This window comes from Anomaloglossus baeobatrachus, chromosome 6 (genome assembly GCF_048569485.1).
Source record: "Anomaloglossus baeobatrachus isolate aAnoBae1 chromosome 6, aAnoBae1.hap1, whole genome shotgun sequence".
NCBI classification, from domain to species: domain Eukaryota; kingdom Metazoa; phylum Chordata; class Amphibia; order Anura; family Aromobatidae; genus Anomaloglossus; species Anomaloglossus baeobatrachus.
In genome coordinates, this window is record NC_134358.1 from 453,261,359 (window position 1) to 453,283,228 (window position 21,870).

The 21,870-nt window shown below is 41.0% G+C and overlaps 1 protein-coding gene across 4 annotated transcripts in view; it reads right to left on the reverse strand.

Annotated features, from left to right (window-relative positions):
- Nucleotides 1-21,870, reverse strand: part of RARB (retinoic acid receptor beta) — a 964,546-nt gene that overhangs the window by 133,161 nt on the left and 809,515 nt on the right. For all 4 annotated transcript variants that reach the window (XM_075315284.1, XM_075315281.1, XM_075315283.1 and 1 more), the window contains one exon: nucleotides 5,767-5,908. In XM_075315284.1, coding sequence (XP_075171399.1) covers nucleotides 5,767-5,908 — 142 coding nt within the window. The remainder of the gene's footprint in view (nucleotides 1-5,766; nucleotides 5,909-21,870) is intronic.

A 21,870-nucleotide genomic window follows, 5' to 3' on the forward strand; every position in this document is an offset into this window, starting at 1 on the left:
GCTCATGTTCTATAATGTGCCTGCACACTGCGACTTCAGTCTACAGCAGAGCCAGAATCGTTGTGAAACCTCGTGTGGATTATGTCAGACCTGGGTGTTTGGTGGGTTCATAAATTGGAGAAAGAGGGTGGGGTTTTTTGATTTTTATTTAAAATAAAGGATTTTTTCAGTGTTTCTGTTTATTTCTTTTCACTTACAGGATTAGTAATGAGGGGGTCACAGAGACCTCCTACCCATTAATAATCTAGGGCTTAGTGGCAGTATGCATTTCCTGGTAGCAGAAAGGAATGAACCATCTATCGGATTCTACAAGAGACGTGGAGTATCTAATCTTTCCACTGAAGAAGGCTGGCCCCTGTTTAAGATCGACAAAGAGTACTTGTGCAAAATGGCAGCTGAAGAGTGACGCCTGGTGTATCCCACAAGAGATTGTTATAAATAAAAATACTTTTGTTTGCTAGATTTGTAGTATTTATATTAGCCAGATTGCCACCGCACCAGGGCAATCAGGATAAGCTGGGTAAAGTGCCAGAATGGTTGCATCTAATGTACAGTATATGACAATTCTGAGCGGCTTAGGGTTGATATTTTTAGCCTGGAAGGGCCAATAACAATGGGCCTTCCCAGCCTGAGAATACTATCTCCCAGCTGTCATCTTTATCATGGCTAGGTATCAAAATTGGAAAATTGGGGGGGACCACACACCGATTTTTAAATGATTTATTTTAATAATGAAAAAAAAACAGATAGGGTCTCTCTTATTTTGTTAGACAGCCAAGATAAGCACACGGCTGGGGGTTGCAGCCTGTAGCCATATGCTTTATTTGCGCTAGATATCACAATAATGGGGACTCTACCCCATTTTTTTTATTTATTTATTTTTACATCACTATAGGGATGCAGACAGTGTGTGTGATTCCAACTAATCAGAGACGAGGTCTCACAGGGTGGGGGCACAGTCTGTCTACAACCAATCACTGATGCTGGAACAGACGGTGGGTGGAAGATGCAGTGAATATGTATGAGAGGTAATGATCGGACCTGGAAATAGTGTTACAGTAGTGAGGAAGGTCGGTATGTATAACGTTCCTGCTTTATTCCCTATTTTCTTTCTTTTTTTTTTAATTTCTATCATTATCCGGGAGGCCGAACCTGAGCAGTAACAAGGACTTCCTGTTCAGGATTCGTGCACAGACACCAAGTATCCGGTACAGACCTCGAACTTTACAGCTCAGAATCACCTATCAATAGTTGCCAGAGATTTGTGTCTGGGAGCATGTACTTCTTTTGGAGGGTGAGGAAGCCTATAGGCACACTAAAAAAAAGTAGGTCATGTTGGAGGGTCTACACTTCAATGTTGACACACAAGCTTCAATTAACCCCAAGAAAGCAATCAAAGGGTTATGTTTAAAACTAAAAGAACAAACTTTTAATCACTGCTTTGTAGACTAAATTCACATCCACAGCCCCATCCAACAAGTCTTTTCCCACCTCTGTCTTTAGAGAACTCAAAGTGACTGAGGGCTAAAACACATTAAAATGAATTAAGCACAGCAGTTGTTTAAGTAAAATAGTGCAACATGTTAATTGAATGAGTTACCAAGGGGATTTGTTATTCACTGTAATCCTTTGAACAGAAAATAACCCTTTTTTCTTCAGTTTCCAACTTTGTCCTTCTTAAACTAGCAAAATAATTAAAATTCTGCGATTGCTCTGCTGGTGTAGATATACATTATCAGAACTGAAATAGCCAGGCCTGTAAGGAATATTTAATCAGGAGTGCTCTATCACTAGAAGTTGCTCTACACAAATGATCCATTACCATACAGACATTGCAATTTCACATTTTAATCTCTTAGAAGGAAAATGTAAATAAGTATAGTCTAGCCGAGGATGGTGTCTCCCATTCATTACTACACGAAGAGCCACAAATCCTTAAAGTGCATTTTCTACCAAGAACCTATTATACATAAAGCCAAAAAAAAACAACATACCTGTGCCCTCTAACAAACCTGCAGAAAAGCATGGTCATGATGTCCTCATCTCCACAACCACATAAAACTGCTTTGGACATACATACCAGGCTTATAAATTCAGGACTCTTTCTGAGTGGGTGGCTCCTTTTTGTCAGTATTATGCCAGCACTATAGAAGCTAGTACTCCCTTCACTACACTTGCTATCATGCATTGCTCCCACCATTGACTACCCCTAACAAAGTCTACCTCTCAGATATGTCTGTTTACAGACAGGAGAGCAGATACCTTCACTCACACACACATCCTATAATATATCCCAGCATCTCATTGCTAATGGCTGGCATTTGGAGATTTTAGTTTGGGGTGGAGGTGATGGGGTTTGACTACATGTTTAAAGGGAACCTGTCAGCAGAAATTTCGTAATAAACCTAAAAGATTCCCCCTCTGCAGCTCCTGTGCTGCGCATTCTAGCAAGGTTCCTGTTGCTATTCTGCCCCCTTTGAGAACTAAATAAATAGTTTATAAAGTCTTACTTTTTGTATGCAAATTTTTTTTATGTACACGGGGGCGGGCTTTCTCCCTCCTGCCGCTTTACGCCGTCCCCCATTGCTCATTTCCATACTTAGGATGCCGCCCAGTGCTCCCGAGGTCTCGCGCATGCGCTGTGCCACTCTCGCGGTACCGTGCACTGTGCACAGTGTGACCGCTGGTGACGTGATTGCGCAGGCGTGAGATTATAGGCGGCGCTGTGATTGTCATCAGCAAGTACCCGCCCATAATCTCGTGCCCGCGCTTTCCCCTCAGCCTCCACCATTCTGCGCAAGCGTTGGCCAGATGAACCCACGTCACATGTTACCCGTTTCCCTGGAGCAGGAAATAGATGGGAGGAGCGGAGCACACCACCGATCAACAGGGTTCATCTGGCCAGCGCTTGCGCAGAACGGTGGAGGCAGAGGGGAAAGCGCGGGCATGAGATTATGGGCGGGTACTTGCTGATGACGATCACAGCGCCGCCCATAATCTCACGCCTGCGCAATCACATCACCAGCGGTCACACTATGCACAGTGCACGGTACCGCAAGAGTGGCACGGCCTCGGGAGCACGGGGCGGTGTCCTCAGTATGGAAATGACCGATGGGGGACGGCGTAAAGCGGCAGGAGGGAGAATAACGGACGTCAGAAAGCCCACCCCCGTGTACAGAAAAAAATATTTGCATACAAAAAGTAAGACTTTATAAACTATTTATTTAGTTCTCAAAGGGGGCAGAATAGCAACAGGAACCTTGCTAGAATGCAGCCCAGGAGCTGCAGAGGGGGAATCTTTTAGGTTTATTACGAAATTTCTGCTGACAGGTTCCCTTTAAAGAAAAAGAGTAACCCAGAAAATGAAGGAGCAAAGGATGCCCCATATATATGCTGGATGATAATACGATAGAAGTAAGTACATTTCTCATTTGACAATTGATTCTTCTTTAACCACAAGGTCATGACTATCCCTTTATTGCGGGCTCATGCGGTGAGCCCGCATGTTTCTTTGAATAGTAAAGTGCTACGGAATATGTTGGCGCTATAGAAATAAAAAAATATTATTATGTTTCCCTGCACATGTCGACTGACCAGATCAGCCAATATGTGCAGCTAAAAGCCGTGCATGGATTGGAGATCCACTCATGCGTGTTAACTAGTTAAATCCGGCTGTCAATATCCCATCATTCCGAGCCCCCATCGGTGGCCAGTGACGTGATCACAAGTTGTCATGACTGCTGGGGGTTTTCAGGAGTTAACACCTGCTCACACTTGCTATATTTGGAGATGTGCTATGTGGCATTTTTTTGCAGTATATATTGCAGGTGTAGACAATCTCCAATTCTGTCTGCGCTCTCCGGCCATCAGTCAGAGGGTTGTTTTAATTAGAGACAGATCCTATCTGCCCATATATTTGTAGAATATTAGTCCTGGACAAGCATGACACTAGTATAGGGTCCCATCAAAAAAAGGTCACCTTGCCGTGGTTGAAGGACATACAAGAAATGGCCAGTTTTGCGCTAAGAACATTCATTTTTCTAAGTATATTTTATATAGCATTAATGCAGTCTACATTTTATAGATTTTATGTTTGCATATGTTATGGCACCTACAGAGTGCAGCTATATAATTTTGTTTGTGATTGTTTTGTGTAGCTTCAGCAGCTAGCACCTGTTCACACTTAGTATATTTGGAGATGCAGTTTTTTGGGGGGGTTTTTGCATTGTCATGATGTAGTTCCTGTGAATGCCAACTGAAAGCTGCCATTCACAGGAGATCAGCATTTCTGCTGTACAGAGCAGTGCTAAAGCACCGCTTTGCATGGCAGAAGCGATCATAGTATATCAGCTATTAGTAGGGCAATACTGATATGTGCGTGCCAAAAACTAAGTAAAATATACCGTAACTTTTATTAGTGAATAACAATAAAAAGCACACTGACAAACAAACAAATAAGCCTGTAATGAAACAGGCAGTGTCCTAAAGAGAGTTCACATAGGAAAAATAACCAGGGGAAAAAAAACCCAATTACAGTTATCAAACAATAAACTGTTATTATGTGGTCATAAACCTCTCAAAAGATTTCAGGGGGAGATACAGCTTAATTCAAAGCACACATAACAGAGAAAAACACGTTCATAAGTATAGCCTAAACAAACTATCCCACTCAAAGCCTATTCCCTGGATAAAGGCAGTCTGTAGGCTGGAACCATGTATGAGGGGGAACATGCCCCTATAAAAATTATAAGGCCAAATGAACAGCTATACACACAGAATGTATCCTATTGTTATTTAAATACTCAAAATGTCCATCTAGGATATAGGAGGGGGGGTGACAGTCGTATCTTTATCACAACCAAATCCCCTAGAAACTCCCAACAGAGATGACAGTAATAATCATAGGTATGATAAGAGTAAAAGGTCACCATAAAGCAGAGGGGGGGCTCAAATATTACCGCCACACCATACCCTCCTTAGTGGCAACCCTCTGACCTCAGTCAAAGCTCCTGGACCCCCCTATGCGTTTCGTTACACTCATCAGGGGAGAGACAGTGGCCAGTAGAGCAGTTAGATCTTACTCATGCATAATGCTGGGCAAATACAGACAAACATCTGGGCTGTGCTATGAAAGGTGGAGGAGCGCAAGGTCTCTAACATCCACCAGCTCCATGATGTTGTCATGGAGGATGGAAAAGGATCCAGTGGCTCCTGTGAAGCTCTAGTTAAGGTAGTGATTGATAATAATTGTGGTCACACAAAATATTGACAATTTGAGCACAATATTTCACGATTTTCACTTAGATGTGTAGTGATTTTTGTTTCCAGCGGTTTAGACATTAATGGCCGTGTGCTGAGTTATGTAGAGGGCTCATCATATTTGTACTGTTATACAAGCTGTACACTGGCTACTTTACATTTTATGAAAGTGTCATATCTTCAATGTTTCCTCATGAAAAGATGTAATAAAATATTTATAAAAAAATGTAAGGGTTGTACTCATTTTTGTGATATACTATATATATATACATATATATATATATATATATATATATATATATATATATATATATATATATCCACACATGTAACATTGGATTCAGGTTCAGTTTGGACTCTCAGGCAAATATCAGCGTGTTTAGAACTCAGTAACTTATGCTGGCAACCTACCGATGGGACCAGATTGGAACTATGACTATGTGTCTATGAATGTTGTTTTTTCCATTCCTTAACGATAAAAGCAGAAATTATTTACACTCAACTTACATTCTTTGGACATTCCCACTTCAAAGCACCTCTGTAGTCTGCAGTACTGGCAGCGATTCCGTGTCACTTTATTGATAACACAGTTCTTTTCCCTGTGACACGTGTAAACCATGTTCTTCTGGATACTCCGCCTGAAGAAGCCCTGCAATGAGATAGGCAGACAAGAATAAATGTTTCGTCGGTCACATCACAGATTGCCCTATTAAGGTAATTAAATGCCATTAAATGGAAAAAGTTGGATAATGTGACTCTTCAGTACCGTATGAAAAATTAAAGGCTTTGGATCATTTTCCTTGCTGTTGGAGTAAGGACACTTCTTATGTGTCAAAGTCTATAGAACAGTTTATGATGTGGAGTTAGGAAACTGATACTGGAGTTCTTGCTGTCTGTAGGAGACTATATGATAGCTCTTGACAGCCAGACGAACAAAGGTTCATCAAGAGTTTAACTAGTATTTTACTAGGAGTATATTTAGAAGCCTATATTAAGTTATCATATTACCTGTAATATGGTAATATGCTATAAAAAGATTAAATAGTTAATTAATCTCAACAATATTCCACTTCAAATACCAGGTCTGGACAAATAACATTTGTTTTCATGTCCTGAATTTATATACTAATGACAATGTCTGTAGTGGGGTATTACCACAATCCTAGTTTTGCTATGGAACCCCATATTTTCTTCTTACCCTCTGTATAAAGGTTTTTATGTACACGTGTGGGCATTAATGTGACTATAAGATTATCTTCAAACTTCAAAGTAGTAGCTATGGAACAGCAACTTCTGCTCTAAGGCCAGTGTCACACTTGCGCGAGTGACTCAAGCGAGTCTCGCATCGCATCACTTGGCACAACCGCAAATTCTCCGGACAGTAGCAGGTCGGCTGCATGTATTTCTATGCAGCTGAGATGCTCATGTCTGGAGAGTGTGTGGCCGTGCCAGGTGATGCAATGCGAGACTCGTGCGAGTCAATCGCGCAACTGTGATGCTGGCCTAACAAGTGACATTTTATGGAGAGAGGATCTGTCACCAGGTCAAAAGTGGTCAGTTCTTGCTCTTATTTCATTCCTGCTGCTCCCGAGTATGCATTTTTTTTTTTTTTTGTTTTGGTTCCAGAGATATGGCGCTTTTTATTTTGTGCTAATTTTTATGATCTTAACCAAGATGGTGCTCACAAGATTATCTAAGGGTGCATCCTAAATCTGGGTTCACACATAGCGACAGCGACAATGACATCGCTGTTACGTCACCATTTTCTGTGACGTAACAGCGACCTTGTAAGTCGCTGTTAAGATCGCTGCTTAGCTGTCAAACACAGCGACGCAGCAGTGATCATAACGTCGCTACATGTGCAGAGAGCAGGGAGCTGCGCACACTGCTTAGCGCTGGCTCCTTGCTCTCCTAGCTACAGTACACAACGGGTTAATTAACCCGATGTGTACTGCAGCTACATGTCACAGTGCAGAGAGCAGGGAGCCGCGCACACTGCTTAGCGCTGGCTCCTTGCTCTCCTAGCTACAGTACACATCGGGTTAATTAGCCCGATGTGTACTGCAGCTACATGTGCAGAGAGCAGGAGCCGGCACTGGCAGCGAGAGCAGCGGAGGCTGGTAACGAAGGTAAATATCGGGTAACCAGAGAAAGGTCTTCCCTTGGTTACCCGATGTTTACAGTGGTTACAGCTTTCCGCAGCTGCCAGATGCCGGCTTCTGCTCCCTGCTCGCTTCATTTCGTCGCTCTCTCGCTGTCACACACAGCGATGTGTGCTTCACAGCGGGAGAGCGACGACGAAAAAATGAAGCAGGACATTCAGCAACGAGCAACAACCTCACAGCAGAGGCCAGCTCGTTGCTGGATGTCACACACAGTGACAGCGACGGGACGTCGCTGCAACGTCACAGAAAATGGTGACGTAGCAGCGACATCGTTGTCGTCGTCGCTGTGTGTGACACCACCTTTAGGCTGCTCTGCATTATTTCCCTGTGAGCCACGGCTGCTGTAAAGACCCTAAAAATTAGCAAATAAAAAGGCCCAAAGACCTGTACAAAATGGAACACTCTGGGGAACAGCAGGAATACAATAAGACCAAAAACTGACCACTTTTGTAAAGGCTTCTTTAAAAGGGGATATTCATCATAGACCTAACAGCTATCTCCAGAATGGGGGTCTCCACTCTGGTGCCACAGCGGCTGTGAATGAGAATGTGTCCATGAATGCTTTGCTCTCTCCATTCACTAGAATTCTGGATAACACGAGCACTCTCATAGTGCACACACAAAGCTGCACATACACAAGGCAGGATGAGAAGTCGTAGACCACTCTTCTGGAGATATGTACTAAAACCACAGCCAAAGATGAAGATGAACATTTTTTTGACTCTACAGGCTTGATTTATGTAAAAATAAACTAATCAGGCTACTTATTACCTGATAGCTACATCTCTGCCACTGGCCTTGGTGTTTGCCGACATGGCTAGTGTGGAGACATCTCAGCAATAGCATATAACCACTGCAGACAATTACTTGGCTCAACAATCTTGGGCCGTCTACATTGACATGACCACTGCGCCCAGTGATCGGCTGCAGGCGATACATGCCATTATTGTGCACATGCTCAGGACGTAGCTTATTTATTTATCTTAACCTATGAATGTAACTGAGCATACAGATGATTAAATGAACAGTAAAAGTATAATTGCTTATAAATTAGTGCTGTAAAATGTACATTACTGGGGCCGAATGAAGCTCGGTTAGACTGTTCGCCTCCCCCATAGTAATATGCCAGTTATCAGCAGATATCACTATTGTCACCTATGGTAGAGGGTCAAAGCCCCTAATGATAATCTGACCTTTATATTCTGACCCTCAATAACAGTACTAGTACTAATAATACTATACAACTTTTAATTTAGTCTAAATTCACACTAGTGCTGTAATTTCCAATTATAATGCGTCCATTCTCATATGACAGATACCACTGGCACCAAGAAAACTCCATGAACTTATATTGGGGTCTGTTGGATTCTATTATTTTTTCTTTCATTTTTAAAAATCAACATTGCATTGTAATCCATTACATCTCCCGACTATGAACAGACCCTCTCTTGCAGCAGTGTGAACAAAGCCATAGTTTACTTTATCTACATTCAGTGTTCGGCAGTGAACCCATATGTAGTATAATAGGATACTGCTCATTGGAAGGACATTATTACTTGGCACCAACTCTCATACTGTTTGATTGGTTAGGTTATCTTATTGATGAAAATGACAAAAATAAAAGAATACTTATGTAAAATGGAAATGATGTAAAACTAATAGCAATATACTTGTTAGGAGATGCTCTTATTTCCTTTGAAACTAGTAGTTATTAGCTGGATAATGCTGGAGAGCAAAGGTTAGAGCGTGAGATGATTACATTGACCTACTACTGACTGTCCTCTGAAGACTGAGCTGTAGGGGGCTTTCAGGTCTGCTTCTTTCACAATCCATATTCCACTTATATCTTATCCTGTGATCGGATCAGTAAGGTCATTCATTTGTTCTGCAAACCTTAACAAGTACAGGTAGAACACTGGAGGTCTTATCGGCTTAGGTACTTAACAACTTTACAGCACTCGGCTTGGCCTCATATTCTCAGAGCTTAAACTGAGCCTGCAAAAGTCCGCTACTGATGAAACTATCACAGCTTCTCTGACTTCCATAAACCTTCCTTCCACAGAAACAATTCCATCCACATCCCATTTCTGCTTGTTGAAAAGATTCAGAGCATAACATGACAATCAGCAACTGCAAATATGGTGGGATTCCTACTCTGGAACAGATGCAGAGCACTTGCAGAACCTCACTTTAACTCGGTATTAAATATGGGTGCACCCTAAGGCTACGTGCCCATGATCAGTGTTTGCAGTGTTTTGGACGTAGCATACTTCAGCTGCGTCTAAAACGCTGCATTGTACAGTACAAGCATAGTGGACGGGATTTCTAGAAATCCTGTGCCCACTGTACTAGTTTTTTCCACAGCAATCACTGACCTGCAGTGCGTCTTTCCAGACCACAGCATGTCATTGTTTGCTGCAGATTCGCATGCGTTCTCCGTAGGGAGAACACAAGCAGGAGACCCCAGCGCACTAAACCCTGATCGTGGGTAAAAGCAGCTTCGGTCTCCTGCTTTCTCCTGTGGAGACTTGCGGCCCCGCAGGTCAGGATTCACTGTGTCCTGGACGCAGTGAGTTCTGATCGTGGGCACATACCCTAACAGTCTCTACGTCAGGGGCCAAAGGACAGCATGCTCTACCACTAGTCACCTATCTCAGGGGTCAAAGGATAGCATGCTCCGCCACTAGTCACCTAACTCAGGGCGAAAGGACAGTATGCTCCACCACTAGTCACCTATCTCAGGGGTCAAAGGATAGCATGGTCCGCCACTAGTCACCTATCTCAGGGGAGAAAGGACAGTGTGCTCTACCACTAATCACCTATCTCAGGGGCCAAAGGACAATGTTCGCCACCACTAGTCACCTATCTCAGGGGCCAAAGGACAGTGTACTCTACCACTAATCACCTATCTCAGGGGTCAAAAGATAGTGTGCTCCACCATTAGTCAACTATGTCATGAGCCAAAGGACAGCATACTCCACCACTAGTCACCTATCTTAGGGGCCAAAGTACAGTGTGCTCCACCACTTGTCACCTATCTCAGGGGACAAAGGACAGTGTGCTACACCATTAGTCAACTATGTAAGGGGCCAAAGGATAGCATGCTCCAACAGTAGTCACCTACGTCAAGTGGCAAAGGATAGCGTGCTCTACCACTAGTCACCTATGTTAAGAGCCAAAGGACAGCGTACTCCACTACTAGTCACCTATGTCAGGGGCCAAAGAACAGTGTGCTCCTCCACTAGTCACCTACATTATGTCAGTGGCCAAAGAAGAGCATGCTTCACCAATACTTACCCTGAAGGTTATATTCCACACAATGCGGCAGGTGGGTCTAGCATGATCCAACTCTTCTACATTGGGAAAAGAAATGTGACCTCCTGCCATAATATGCTCCCCTAAAGCAGGCTTTACACGCTGCGACATCACTAGCGATGTCGCGAGCGATAGCACCCACCCACGTCGGTGGCGCATCACGGGGTGATCGCTGCCGTAGCGAACAATATCGCTACTGCAGCGTCACACGCAATTACCTGTTCACCAATTTGCTGTGGCCGCCGAACAATCTCTCCTTTAAGGAGGAGGTTCGTTCGGCGTCACAGCAGCGTCACTAAGCAGCAGCCCAATAGAAGAGGAGGGGCAGAGATGAGCGGCCGGAACATCCCGCCCATCTCCTTCATTCCTCATTGCCGGCGGCCGCAGGTACGATGTTGTTCTTCGTTCCTGCGGTGTCACACAAAGTGATGTGTGCTGCCACAGGAACGACAAACAACCTGCGTTCCAAACGAGGAACGATTTTTTAAAAATGAACGACGTGTACACGACGAACAATTTGACACCTTTTTGCGATCGTTACTGATCCCAAAAACGTGTCACACACAACGACATCGCTAACGAGGCCGGATGTGCGTCACCAACACCGTGACCCCGACGATATCTCGTTAGCGATATCGTTGTGTGTAAATGGGCCTTAAGGCTTGTTCGAGTTGCATCAACTGCTTATAGAGGGAATCACTGTTGCCTCCAAAGAACACAGCGATCCATAGGCTGCATCTTTCTCAGAAACATTCTCCTGTCCTCCTAACAACTGTGTACATATAATAAAAAAGCAATAGCGGCTGACATTTTGTCACATGACCACTGCAACCAGTCAGCGGTTGCTAATTGCCTGCAGCTGTCGCATGAAGTAAGATTATCACGTGACCGTGCCATAGACAGTGGGGAAATCACAGAAACAGCACTAGTCCAGGAGGTATGTGTACACTTTTTTTTTATTTTACTTAGCAGGCTGTAGCTATTGTGAAGGGGTTGTCTAATAGTGGACAATCCCTTTAATTTACATTTACAGGTCCCAACTGTGAAATGGAGTCTACAACATCGTGATTTAGCTACAAAAAATGACCCAGATTCTGCATTAGGTTACTCACCTATATTAGATGGAGGGTCGCCAGAAGAAAAATGTATATTAATAAGTCCCAAAACTGATGTCCTAGTTGCCATCAATTAACAAAGTTCACAAAAACAGTCTTCATTCTGCAGCCCCTGCTCTAATGGAGGCTATTCTCTTGCCACATGCTATCCGCCTCCTCAGGCACATTTCCCAAGGGCTGAACTAAAGGGTATTACAAACACTCGACTCATGCCATGTGTTTCTGCAGCTCTTAGCACAGGGGTCTTCTAGCTCCCATGCAGTTACAGCTCCTAAAAATATGGTATTACTGAGCCAATTACTCACAGCAGTTAAATAGAACCAAGGAAAACAGAGTAAACGGAGATACATAATGATAACGTCAAATTGGTAAGGTTACACAATGCTTCTAATGCTAAATTTATTTTGCTACTAGTGCCATTTATGATTCCACAAAATATATTTCAAATATACTCATGCTAAATACTGTATTAATAGAAAAGTCCCAAATATTGCTAAACACGTAGAGAAATAAGTTTTAATTTAATTTATATTTATTCCACATCCCCTTCAATGTTATATTTCTTATAAAACAAAAGAAAATTCAAGATAATTCTGTTGCTGAGAGTCATAAATGACACAGAGTTAAATCTGAATGAAAAATTTCAAATGAGTAGTTAGCAAAATAGCCAGATAAGACCACTACACTGCACAGAATTATTAGGCAATTTATATTTTGCTGAGTAATTTTATTATTGAACAACTAAAGTGCTATCAGCCAATCCAGAAGATTAATAAATCTGAAACCTGAATATTTTTAAAGCACGGCCATCAAAATTTATATACTAATTATTTTAATATTTTGCAGTATTATATAGCACTGTGAAAGTTCAATTGCTTGTTTTGCCCTTCTACCAAGTTAATGCTTCTCTTTTCCATTAGGTCTGTGACATCACATGATTAACAACCCACTAACTGAACCCTTCTAAGCTATATATAGAAACAGGAAGTTTCTTTTCTTGCATGAGTCCAACCCTCTCTTCAACTCCTGACCCAGGTGGTCCCTTTTCCCTTCGGCACGCACTTTGCAGTATTGACTCATGCGGATAAAAGAAACTTCCTGTTTCTACATAGAGCTTGTAAGGATTCAGTTAGTCTATTTTTAAACACATGATGTCATAGACCTAATGGAAAAGAGAAGAATTAACTGAGTAGAAGGGAAAAATGAGCAATTGTAAGTACACAGTGCTATATAATATGATGACTGCAATATAGTAAAAGGATAGATACTTGGATGGGAGTGCTTCTTAATGAAAGTAAAAGTGATGTTTTCTTTTTCTTAGGAGAATATCTATGTGTGCAGGATTATTGTGCAAATATTGGAGTGCAGAATTATTATGTAACTAAATGAAAATTGTAAATTTTCCAAACTCAATTTTTTTTTAATCTGTTTTAGTAAGAATCATAACCAAAGAACGCAAAATGTACAAATATACATTTTAGAAAAATATATCAGTAACCAATATAGCCACCCTTCTTTTCAATAATAGTCATAAGCACTCCATCCATGGAGTCTGTCAGTTTCTTAATCTGTTGACAATCACCTTTTTAGGCAGCATCAACCACAGCCTCCCCAGACACTGTCCAGAGAGGTGTACTGTTTACCTTCACCATAAATCTCTCATTTAAGAAAGGCCCCACAAGTTCCGGTTTAGGTCAGAAAGGGGCCTTGTCATTATTCTTTCATCTTTAAAGGCAGCCAAGCAGTGGAGATTTCGATGTATACAATGGAGCATTATCCTGCATAAAAATCATGGTTTTCTTGAAAGATGCAGACTATTTCCTGTACCCCTGCTTAAAGAAAGTATCTTCTAAAAACTGGCAGAAGGTTTGGGCATTGATTGTGAGTCTATATTCAACCCACAAAGGTCCAACTACTGTATGGTCAAAATAGTCACTTGCCTAATTATTCTGCACATAGTCTAGAAGACAGTCCAATGACGTGCATGAGGTAGTATGAAGATATACAATAACTAGTACTGGGCATAAAAGAACACCAAAGTTTAGACCCTTTTAACCGACCACTGATAGGCTATATACAAGCCTACTGGCCTGATCAGATAGGCTGAGCAGAACTCTATGCACACAGAATGTGTTAATACAATCACTCTGTTCATGGATTCTAATAGTTTTCTGCAGTTTACATAGGATGACGTGCTATCGAAGATGATGTGCTATCGAGGATGTTGACTCAATCAGAAGCATTTTGTTCATTCAATGGCTGTTTGCCAGTATATTTACATAAACTGATAATTTAATGAATGAGCATTCCTGAATTCTTGAACCCTTAAATAGCCTGCCGGAAAAACTGTGATTTGTTTGCTGTAAGGTGGTCCTGACTGGTTGTTCATTTAGGAATGTGGATTTGTCGTAAAAGATGTCGATTAACCTAGCTCAGAGGCTGAGTACACTGTGCACGGGCGGCCCAGCATCCATGCCAGTACTGTAAGGATGGCAGAGCTGTTGCCCCAGCACAGACAAGCTGCACAGTTACGAGACCAAGTAAGTTTATGTCAATATTATAAACTGATGTCATAGCATAAAAATACTACACAAGGTGATGTCACAGTAAATGTCATTTTATCTTGTTGGGCTGAATAAAGTTAATATGATGCTGCTTCAATTCACAAAGTATCATCGCTAGGAAGAAGACAGATGTTTTTTGTATAATGCACCCAATCATTTCACAGTACAGCGATACCACAATAGAGACAGCGAGCACACATCACATGGGCAGCCAGTACGTTTTTGACTCCAGAATAATTATAGTGGTTGCTCATTTTTAGATTTCCATACCAGATTATGTACAGGGCTCCCTTGAGTAGTATGGCATCTGCTATAGCTGATAACTGGGAAGTAACAACTATGAGTCGATTAATGGGGGGGAGTCAATTAAAAGTGGTTTTCCAGGATTAAAAAGTGTGTAATCTATCCTTAAGATAGGTCATCAAAATCATATCAGTGGGTCACCCCACCGATCATGTTTCCACAACACAGTGAATGGAACTATTCTTTTTTGGCTCTTTTTACTGTTGACATCTGGTTGCCTCTTGAACTAAATCATCTGATTGGGGGGGTGCCGCCCAACCCTCACATTTTATGATCTGATACGGATTACATATCCTTTGAATAGTTCATCATTATCTTAAACCTGGTAAACCCCTTTAATGCTTTTATTAAAACCTGTATACATACTTCATACATAATGAACCAATCATGAATTGGACATCAAGATAATCTTACCCTGAACTTAAATTGTCACTGTTGTTTCAACAAACATTCCATAAATCAATAGTACAAGTGCATCTGTAGTATATATATTTCATCAGAGAATTCTGCTTCTTTCTAAACGAATTAGTAACTTTCTCAAGCCTCCAACCTCTGAACTCACCATCTAATCTGTAAATCAACTCAAGACAGCGTTGGTTGAGACAAGACAGACTACCAGCACAGTGATGTGTCAGGTTATAGAGCCTACTATACTCTACGACAGGGTCCCAAACTTGTCACTTGTAGACCCAAGATGTGTGGCATGGTTGTCTGCCATGCATCTGTGCCAGGACTAGCAAATAGGTCTAAAGATGGTTACTATTGTAAGTATCCCTGCACAAAACAGCATATCTCAATGCACAGATACTGGCTGTGGGGACATTGGTGTAACATAATATATGTAGTATTAATTTCTTAAAGCTGGAAGTGACAGTGTGGATTGAGAGCTTGAAACAAGCATACCGAATAGGTGGATGGCTATACAGTATATAAGTGAGGATAACACAAGGTTTCAGTGTAATTTCTGCAGGAAACCTTTAGCTATCATTTTCCTGATAATCTGGGGCACTAGGTGTCACTATGGTGGGGAGCACTGGATGTGGCTCATCACGTCTGACTGAGGCCACAGGCTCAAAAAAACTACCTCAGACAGACTTGGCCCAAGCCAGTTTGTCTTTCAGATTCCAGAGAAACCACAACACCTATACAGGAATTTGGTCTTACAACAGGGTCCAGAGGATTGCTTCCATAGAAGGGCTGCAAACCAGAAGCAGGAATAGTCCCCAAGCAGGGTCAAATCCGGGAAGTTATGTCAAGGACAAAATCAGGACACAAGCGGGTAGTCAGAATTCAAGCCAGGGCAGGGGTTGCAGCAGCATGTTCAGATACAGATGTGACACTAAATCCCTATGTTTTCCCCCTCAATAAAATAATAGCACCTATACTCACCTCCAGTGCCGACGTCATTCCAGCAGTGTCAGTGTTGGCAATGGCTTTCCCAGGGATCGCGTGACAATATCATGTCACACAATTACCACTGCCTATCGGGGCTGGCTTCAATCTCCCTTCCTTCGTACAAATCAGATATCCAGAGGAAGAGAGATAAACTGCTGGGATTGAGAAGGCGTTGTTCGAGTACTGTACCCTTTCAGGTAAGAAAGGTTGGGGACCGCTGTTCTATGGAAAAGGAAGGGTGAGGATGTGTGAGGAAGTTAGTGAGAAAACAGGCAGAAAAATCAAGAAAGGCAGGTCTTGCTGAAGTTAAAGCGTGGCTTAGCTTAACCCTGTGCTGGATTCACAGTTACAATGCTTAGTGCTGCTGTATAATCTCCTACATGCTGCAACTACTGAATCTGTGTTAAACAGTGAAAGGCAACCAGGAATCCATCTGTTTCTGTGCAGTGTGAATAGGAGACCTATCAGCTAATCTCCCACTATTTCAGCGATCGAGCCTACAGATAGTGGCCAGCACTATATTATTATTATGTTATTGTTATTCCTCATGTACACATACATGGCAGTCTGTTCTAAAAAGTCATCTGAAAAAAATAGGTACGCTTTAGAGTCTTAAAAATTGAATAAATTAGCAATATGAAACACCTATAAATACAGGTCCTGCTGACATCTACCACTTTGGGATGCGATCAAGCATTTACTTACTAGCGAACATTATCAATTTCAATATAGCAAGTTTGGTCTTCGTAACGTAAATCACACCCAACGAAAAAAACATATTTTTCATCCAAATCCCAGTCTGAACTATGATTATTTTTATGTTATAGCGCTTGATCATTTTTTTAAAGAAAACTCTGTTCTTGTGCTGTAATTGTGCTTGTCTTAATTACGAAGCCCTGCAGCCAAAACATACCTACTGTACCTTTCCTGCGTTTTATTTCTTTCTATGTACAGGCAATAACTTTAATACATCATTAGCTAATGGTAAGTACAAGCACTATATGAAACTAGATATCTTAATTTTGCCATAAAAACTGCTTCTTTGCAGTGAAAAATAGCCACGAAAAGGTACTGATGTTTGTTTATTTGCTGGAAAGGTCCCCAATGGGCAGTAAGGGGAGCCTAATTTAGAGGATATCAGCAGAAAAGCACACATTTGTTGATAACTGTAAAACCACCTGCTAAATATAATAGTACTTAGCGCTGCTAAATATTTCAAAGTAAGTATCAATAAGCTCCACCGCAATAAGTACTATAAGTCATTATAAAATATAATCCAATGCTTTTCATAACTCTTTCCAGCACAGAAGCCAATTGGCCTGCTGCTTTCATTGTGTGCTCCCCAGAGTGGTCTGCGGTGCATTGAAAGTGTACATCATTTACCAGGGCTATAGTCCACAGTGGGCTTCTTATTCCTGCTTTACCGAATGTATTGCTATTCCATTTCTCCTTTTATTGCTATTCACCAACACTCGGAGCTTGGTTATTTTCCTAGAGAAAACAAACACAATGCCAAAAAATCTCGGGGGATTTCCCCAAATCACAGTTCCTAAATTTCCATTAAATTTAATCATGTAATATGGTTTTTGTCCAAATAGGCATATGGCTACAGTGTGTGAATATAACAAGATTTGACCTGATATTGTAGGGCATTAAACTAATCCTATTGCTGGAAATGATTCCCTAACCTGAGAGAGTGATTATTGCATTGATGGAAGAACTAATCAGAGCTATGTATGTGATCGTCCTCTACTAACACAAACTGGCTCCAAAATTACAGGGGATTCACATTATTTTTTCACGTTTTTGAATCATATATTGATGTAATGAATTCAAAGCAGAAGCAGAAAAAGACTAAACGACTATACTTGTTATCATCGAGCTAAAAGCATTGCTCAATGCCAGTCAGCAGCTGTTAAAGCATATCTAATTTAAAGGGGTATTCCCATCTCCAAGATCCTATCCCAATATGTAGTAGGTGTAATAATTATAATATTAGCAAATACATCCAATTAGAAATGTAGTATAGTTTTCCTGATTAGCTATGTCTCATATCTCATGTGCAGAGCATTGCAGTTTAAGTAGCCATGGTTACAACCAGTCATATATAGTGACAGTTAGTCAATTGCTTGTGCTAGAACCATGGATACCTAAGCTACAATGCCCTGCACATGAAGTAAGTGACATAGTTAATCAGGAGAACTATACTACATTTCTATTTGGAGGTATTTGCTAATATTATTTTTATTACTACTACTAAATATTAATAAAGCTGAGGATGAAAAGCACAAATAGGTCTTACCAGGTATTCTAGGGATATGTACATAAAGTCTCACTCACCTATTGGTGTTGTGAGACTCACAACCCCTATGTAAGCCTGAGATAATGGCAACTGCAGCAGCCCCACATGGGTTAAACTTCAATGCTGGAGAGGAGAACGGATTTAATAATGTGCTGCTACCAAAAGAATAAGACTGCTGATTTAATTAAATTCTTCTTTATTTTACTGGTCTACACGTTTCGAAGATTGATGTCTCCTTCATCAGGACAAAGGAAAAATCAACAATATCAAATTGTTGATTTTTTTGCTTTGTCCTGATGAAGGAGACTGATTTCCTACTACATATTGGGATAGGATCTTGGAGATGAGCATACCCCTTTAAGGTTATGAAAAGTGGAAAAAATAAACTAGTAATTGATGTTCAATATTATCCCTGTACCTATGCCTACTAAGTCATGTTTTCAATACAAAAGTGCGGTTTAGAACACCACATTGTAGAAAAGACAGACAAGCTGCTTGAAAGACTTCACAATGTAAGTAGATTGGTAAAAAGGAATTATTGAAAAGGTGATAAAAATAGAGGAATTTCCTCACTTTACATTAAGAAATTATACATGTCCATGTTTTGCTTTGACTTTTAATTTGTACAGAAGATCATGATATGGTTTATTCACCGGATTTGTAAAAAATGTTGATCATCACTGATATAGAGGTAATTTTATCATAACTGTAAAAAAAGACATGGACCACCCATCTAAATATTATGAATAGATCTATTGTGGTTAAAAAATCTTTTTCAACATGGACATGAGGTTTTTAGCTAACATTGGGGTCAAAATGTAAAAGCCGACTGCCACATCACGGCGACCTCTTTATAAGTGGGTCACTACTTTATCATGAGCCACCCCTACTGCTACACAAGGCCGGATGGGCTATGGGTCACACCACCTCACAGATATTTTTAAAGACGTAATCTAGATGGCAACTCTACTTATGAACTTGATAGACATTTCTTTTAACCTATGTAACTATATATGTAACAAGCTATGAAGTTAGTCAATGAATGGCAAACTTTATTCCAAATTTCCCTGCTATTTAACCAAATAGAGCAAGACTTAATTACCAAGTAATTGCTCTTGCCAACCTCTCTTCTCTGTTTCCAGGACATCAGTGTCCTTCTAGAACATATTCAGTAATTAAGCAAGTCTCCATGCATTAATTGGGATTACTTGGAAACAGCCAAAGGCCTGGACACAGAGAAAAGTCCATATGCTACCGTCCCTTTACATTGAAGTATTATGTTACCTAAATTTGTCATTCTGCTGTTGGATTGTTTGGGCTTGTTAAATAGTGGTCTTGCTTTGTTTGCTCAGATTATCCTAAATATCAAGTTTCCACTTTTGATTAGTGTCTTTGAAGAACTGTTTGTTTTATATATTTTGTTAAATTTTATTGAATAATGAAATATGCAATTCTGTGGATATCATAAAATTACAATTGTGCCTCTTACCTATTCAAAATACATTATTAAAGATTCAATAAATTAATAATGTGTTCACTGTTTTTAAATACGGTGAACAAAGGCAGAATAAAAAAAATATATGTATATTCTCAATTACTGTATGAAGAAATAAAAATTGTGGGTTGTAGAGAATTTCAGGACATTATTGTCACGAGTGTCTTGTGGGTGAGAGATGTGTGATGGTCCTGTGAGCTGAGCTTCACTCATTCTTGTGTGGATCAGCATATTAAACGTATTTGCGTTCTGTTGGCACTTCAGGAGTTAATGTCAGTTTTTTCCTGCTAGGAGCTCCTAGCTAATCACCTCATGTGCAGCCAGTTGGTGAGCCCTCCCATCTTCTTTAAGTAGTCTCACCATCTTTCAGCTTCCGCCGGAAACAGAACCTTCTGTTCCTGACTACCCAGTTGACTGCAAGTCACTAGTTGCTGCTGGATATCTGCTGCGTATTCAATTGTTGGAGACGTGTTGTTGCAGCTTTCAAGTTTGTGTTGTCGTTCCCGTCTGTTTATTTACCCCATGTTGTATTATTTGTAGTGGTGGAACTAGTGCTGTCGCCGGCCTGCTCACTAACCAGGGTGAGTGCAGGGCTAGCTAGGGTACAAGGTATCCTGTTCAGCAACAGGTTGAAGGAACCTGTATAGGGACAATAGGAGTACAAGGTACAGCCTCGGGTGAGGTTAGGAGGTGTCCTACTCCCCTCTCCCTAGAGCGAGGGCCCACCGTTACTATTGTGCCCCTTGTGTTCCCCTTGTTTGTTGTGTAGTGCGCCAGAAGTCTGTAGGTCTGAGCACAACTGTAACACTGTAAATTCTTTCTATTTGTTTTACAAAAAAATGTATTTAAAATTTTGCATTTGTCAATACATTGGACTCAATGATAAGCCAAGTGAAAGGTCATTGATTCAAATCAAGGAGAAGCCATGAAGTAGATTTCCCAAGAAAAGAGAAACAGCAACATCCAGCTCATCGACAGTGGTCTCTCGACCAAGAAAGTTGCCGAACTGCATCATGTGAGTGTCAGGACAGTTGGAAGAATATGAAATGAAGTCTATTTATCGATTCAAAAGCCCAGAGGTGGATGTACAGGCAAAATATCTGAGTCAAGTCGGCTCATCACAAGGTCTATCAGTTCTGGCGCAATAAACATGGCAGTGGAGATATCGCGTATGATTCGTAATAGTGAGATCACAGATGTCCAAACACTGTGTGACTAGGGATGAGAAGACTCGTAGAGGGTTTGCTGGGTTTGGCCAGACTTTAGTTAAACATTTGGTCTTGTACCAAGACTTGACCCAAACTTACCCTGAACTTAACCTCGGACCCCGAACTCCATATAAGTCAAGTGGGAACCCAAATTTTGTTGCTGTAAAATGACTGTAAAATGGCAGTAGTAAGTGCTGGGGGGCTGCAAAAGGAAGCAAAATGGAGGTAAGAATAGCAAACTTTCCCTGCAAATAAATGTGGATAGGTAAAAAATGAGAAAAATAAATCACGTGGGGTCCCCACTATTTTTGATAACCAGCCAGGATAAGCAGACAGCTGTTGGCTGCAGGCCTTAGTTGCCTGATTTTCCTTGGCTGATTATCAAAAATAGAGGGGACCCCACAACGTTTTTTTAAAATGATTTATTTATAAATAGGGACACACCTGTAACATGATAGCAGGTTGTCAATGGGTTGTTATGACAGCAGGGGGTCTGCTGAAAACCTCTGTACTTGCCATAGCAGCCCTCCTTTGAAACTTTGCCTGAGGTCGGGCATCAAAGGAGACAGCAATGCTGTATAGAGCACAAGCAGTAAGACAATCATAGTTTATAGTCCCTTAAGGAAACTACTAAAAACAGTGAAAAGCAAAAACAAGTTTTTTAAAAAATATAGAAAAAAATAATAAAAAGTTCAACTCACTCCCTATTGCTCCATTAAAAATAAAGATAATAAAAAACAAAAAAAATA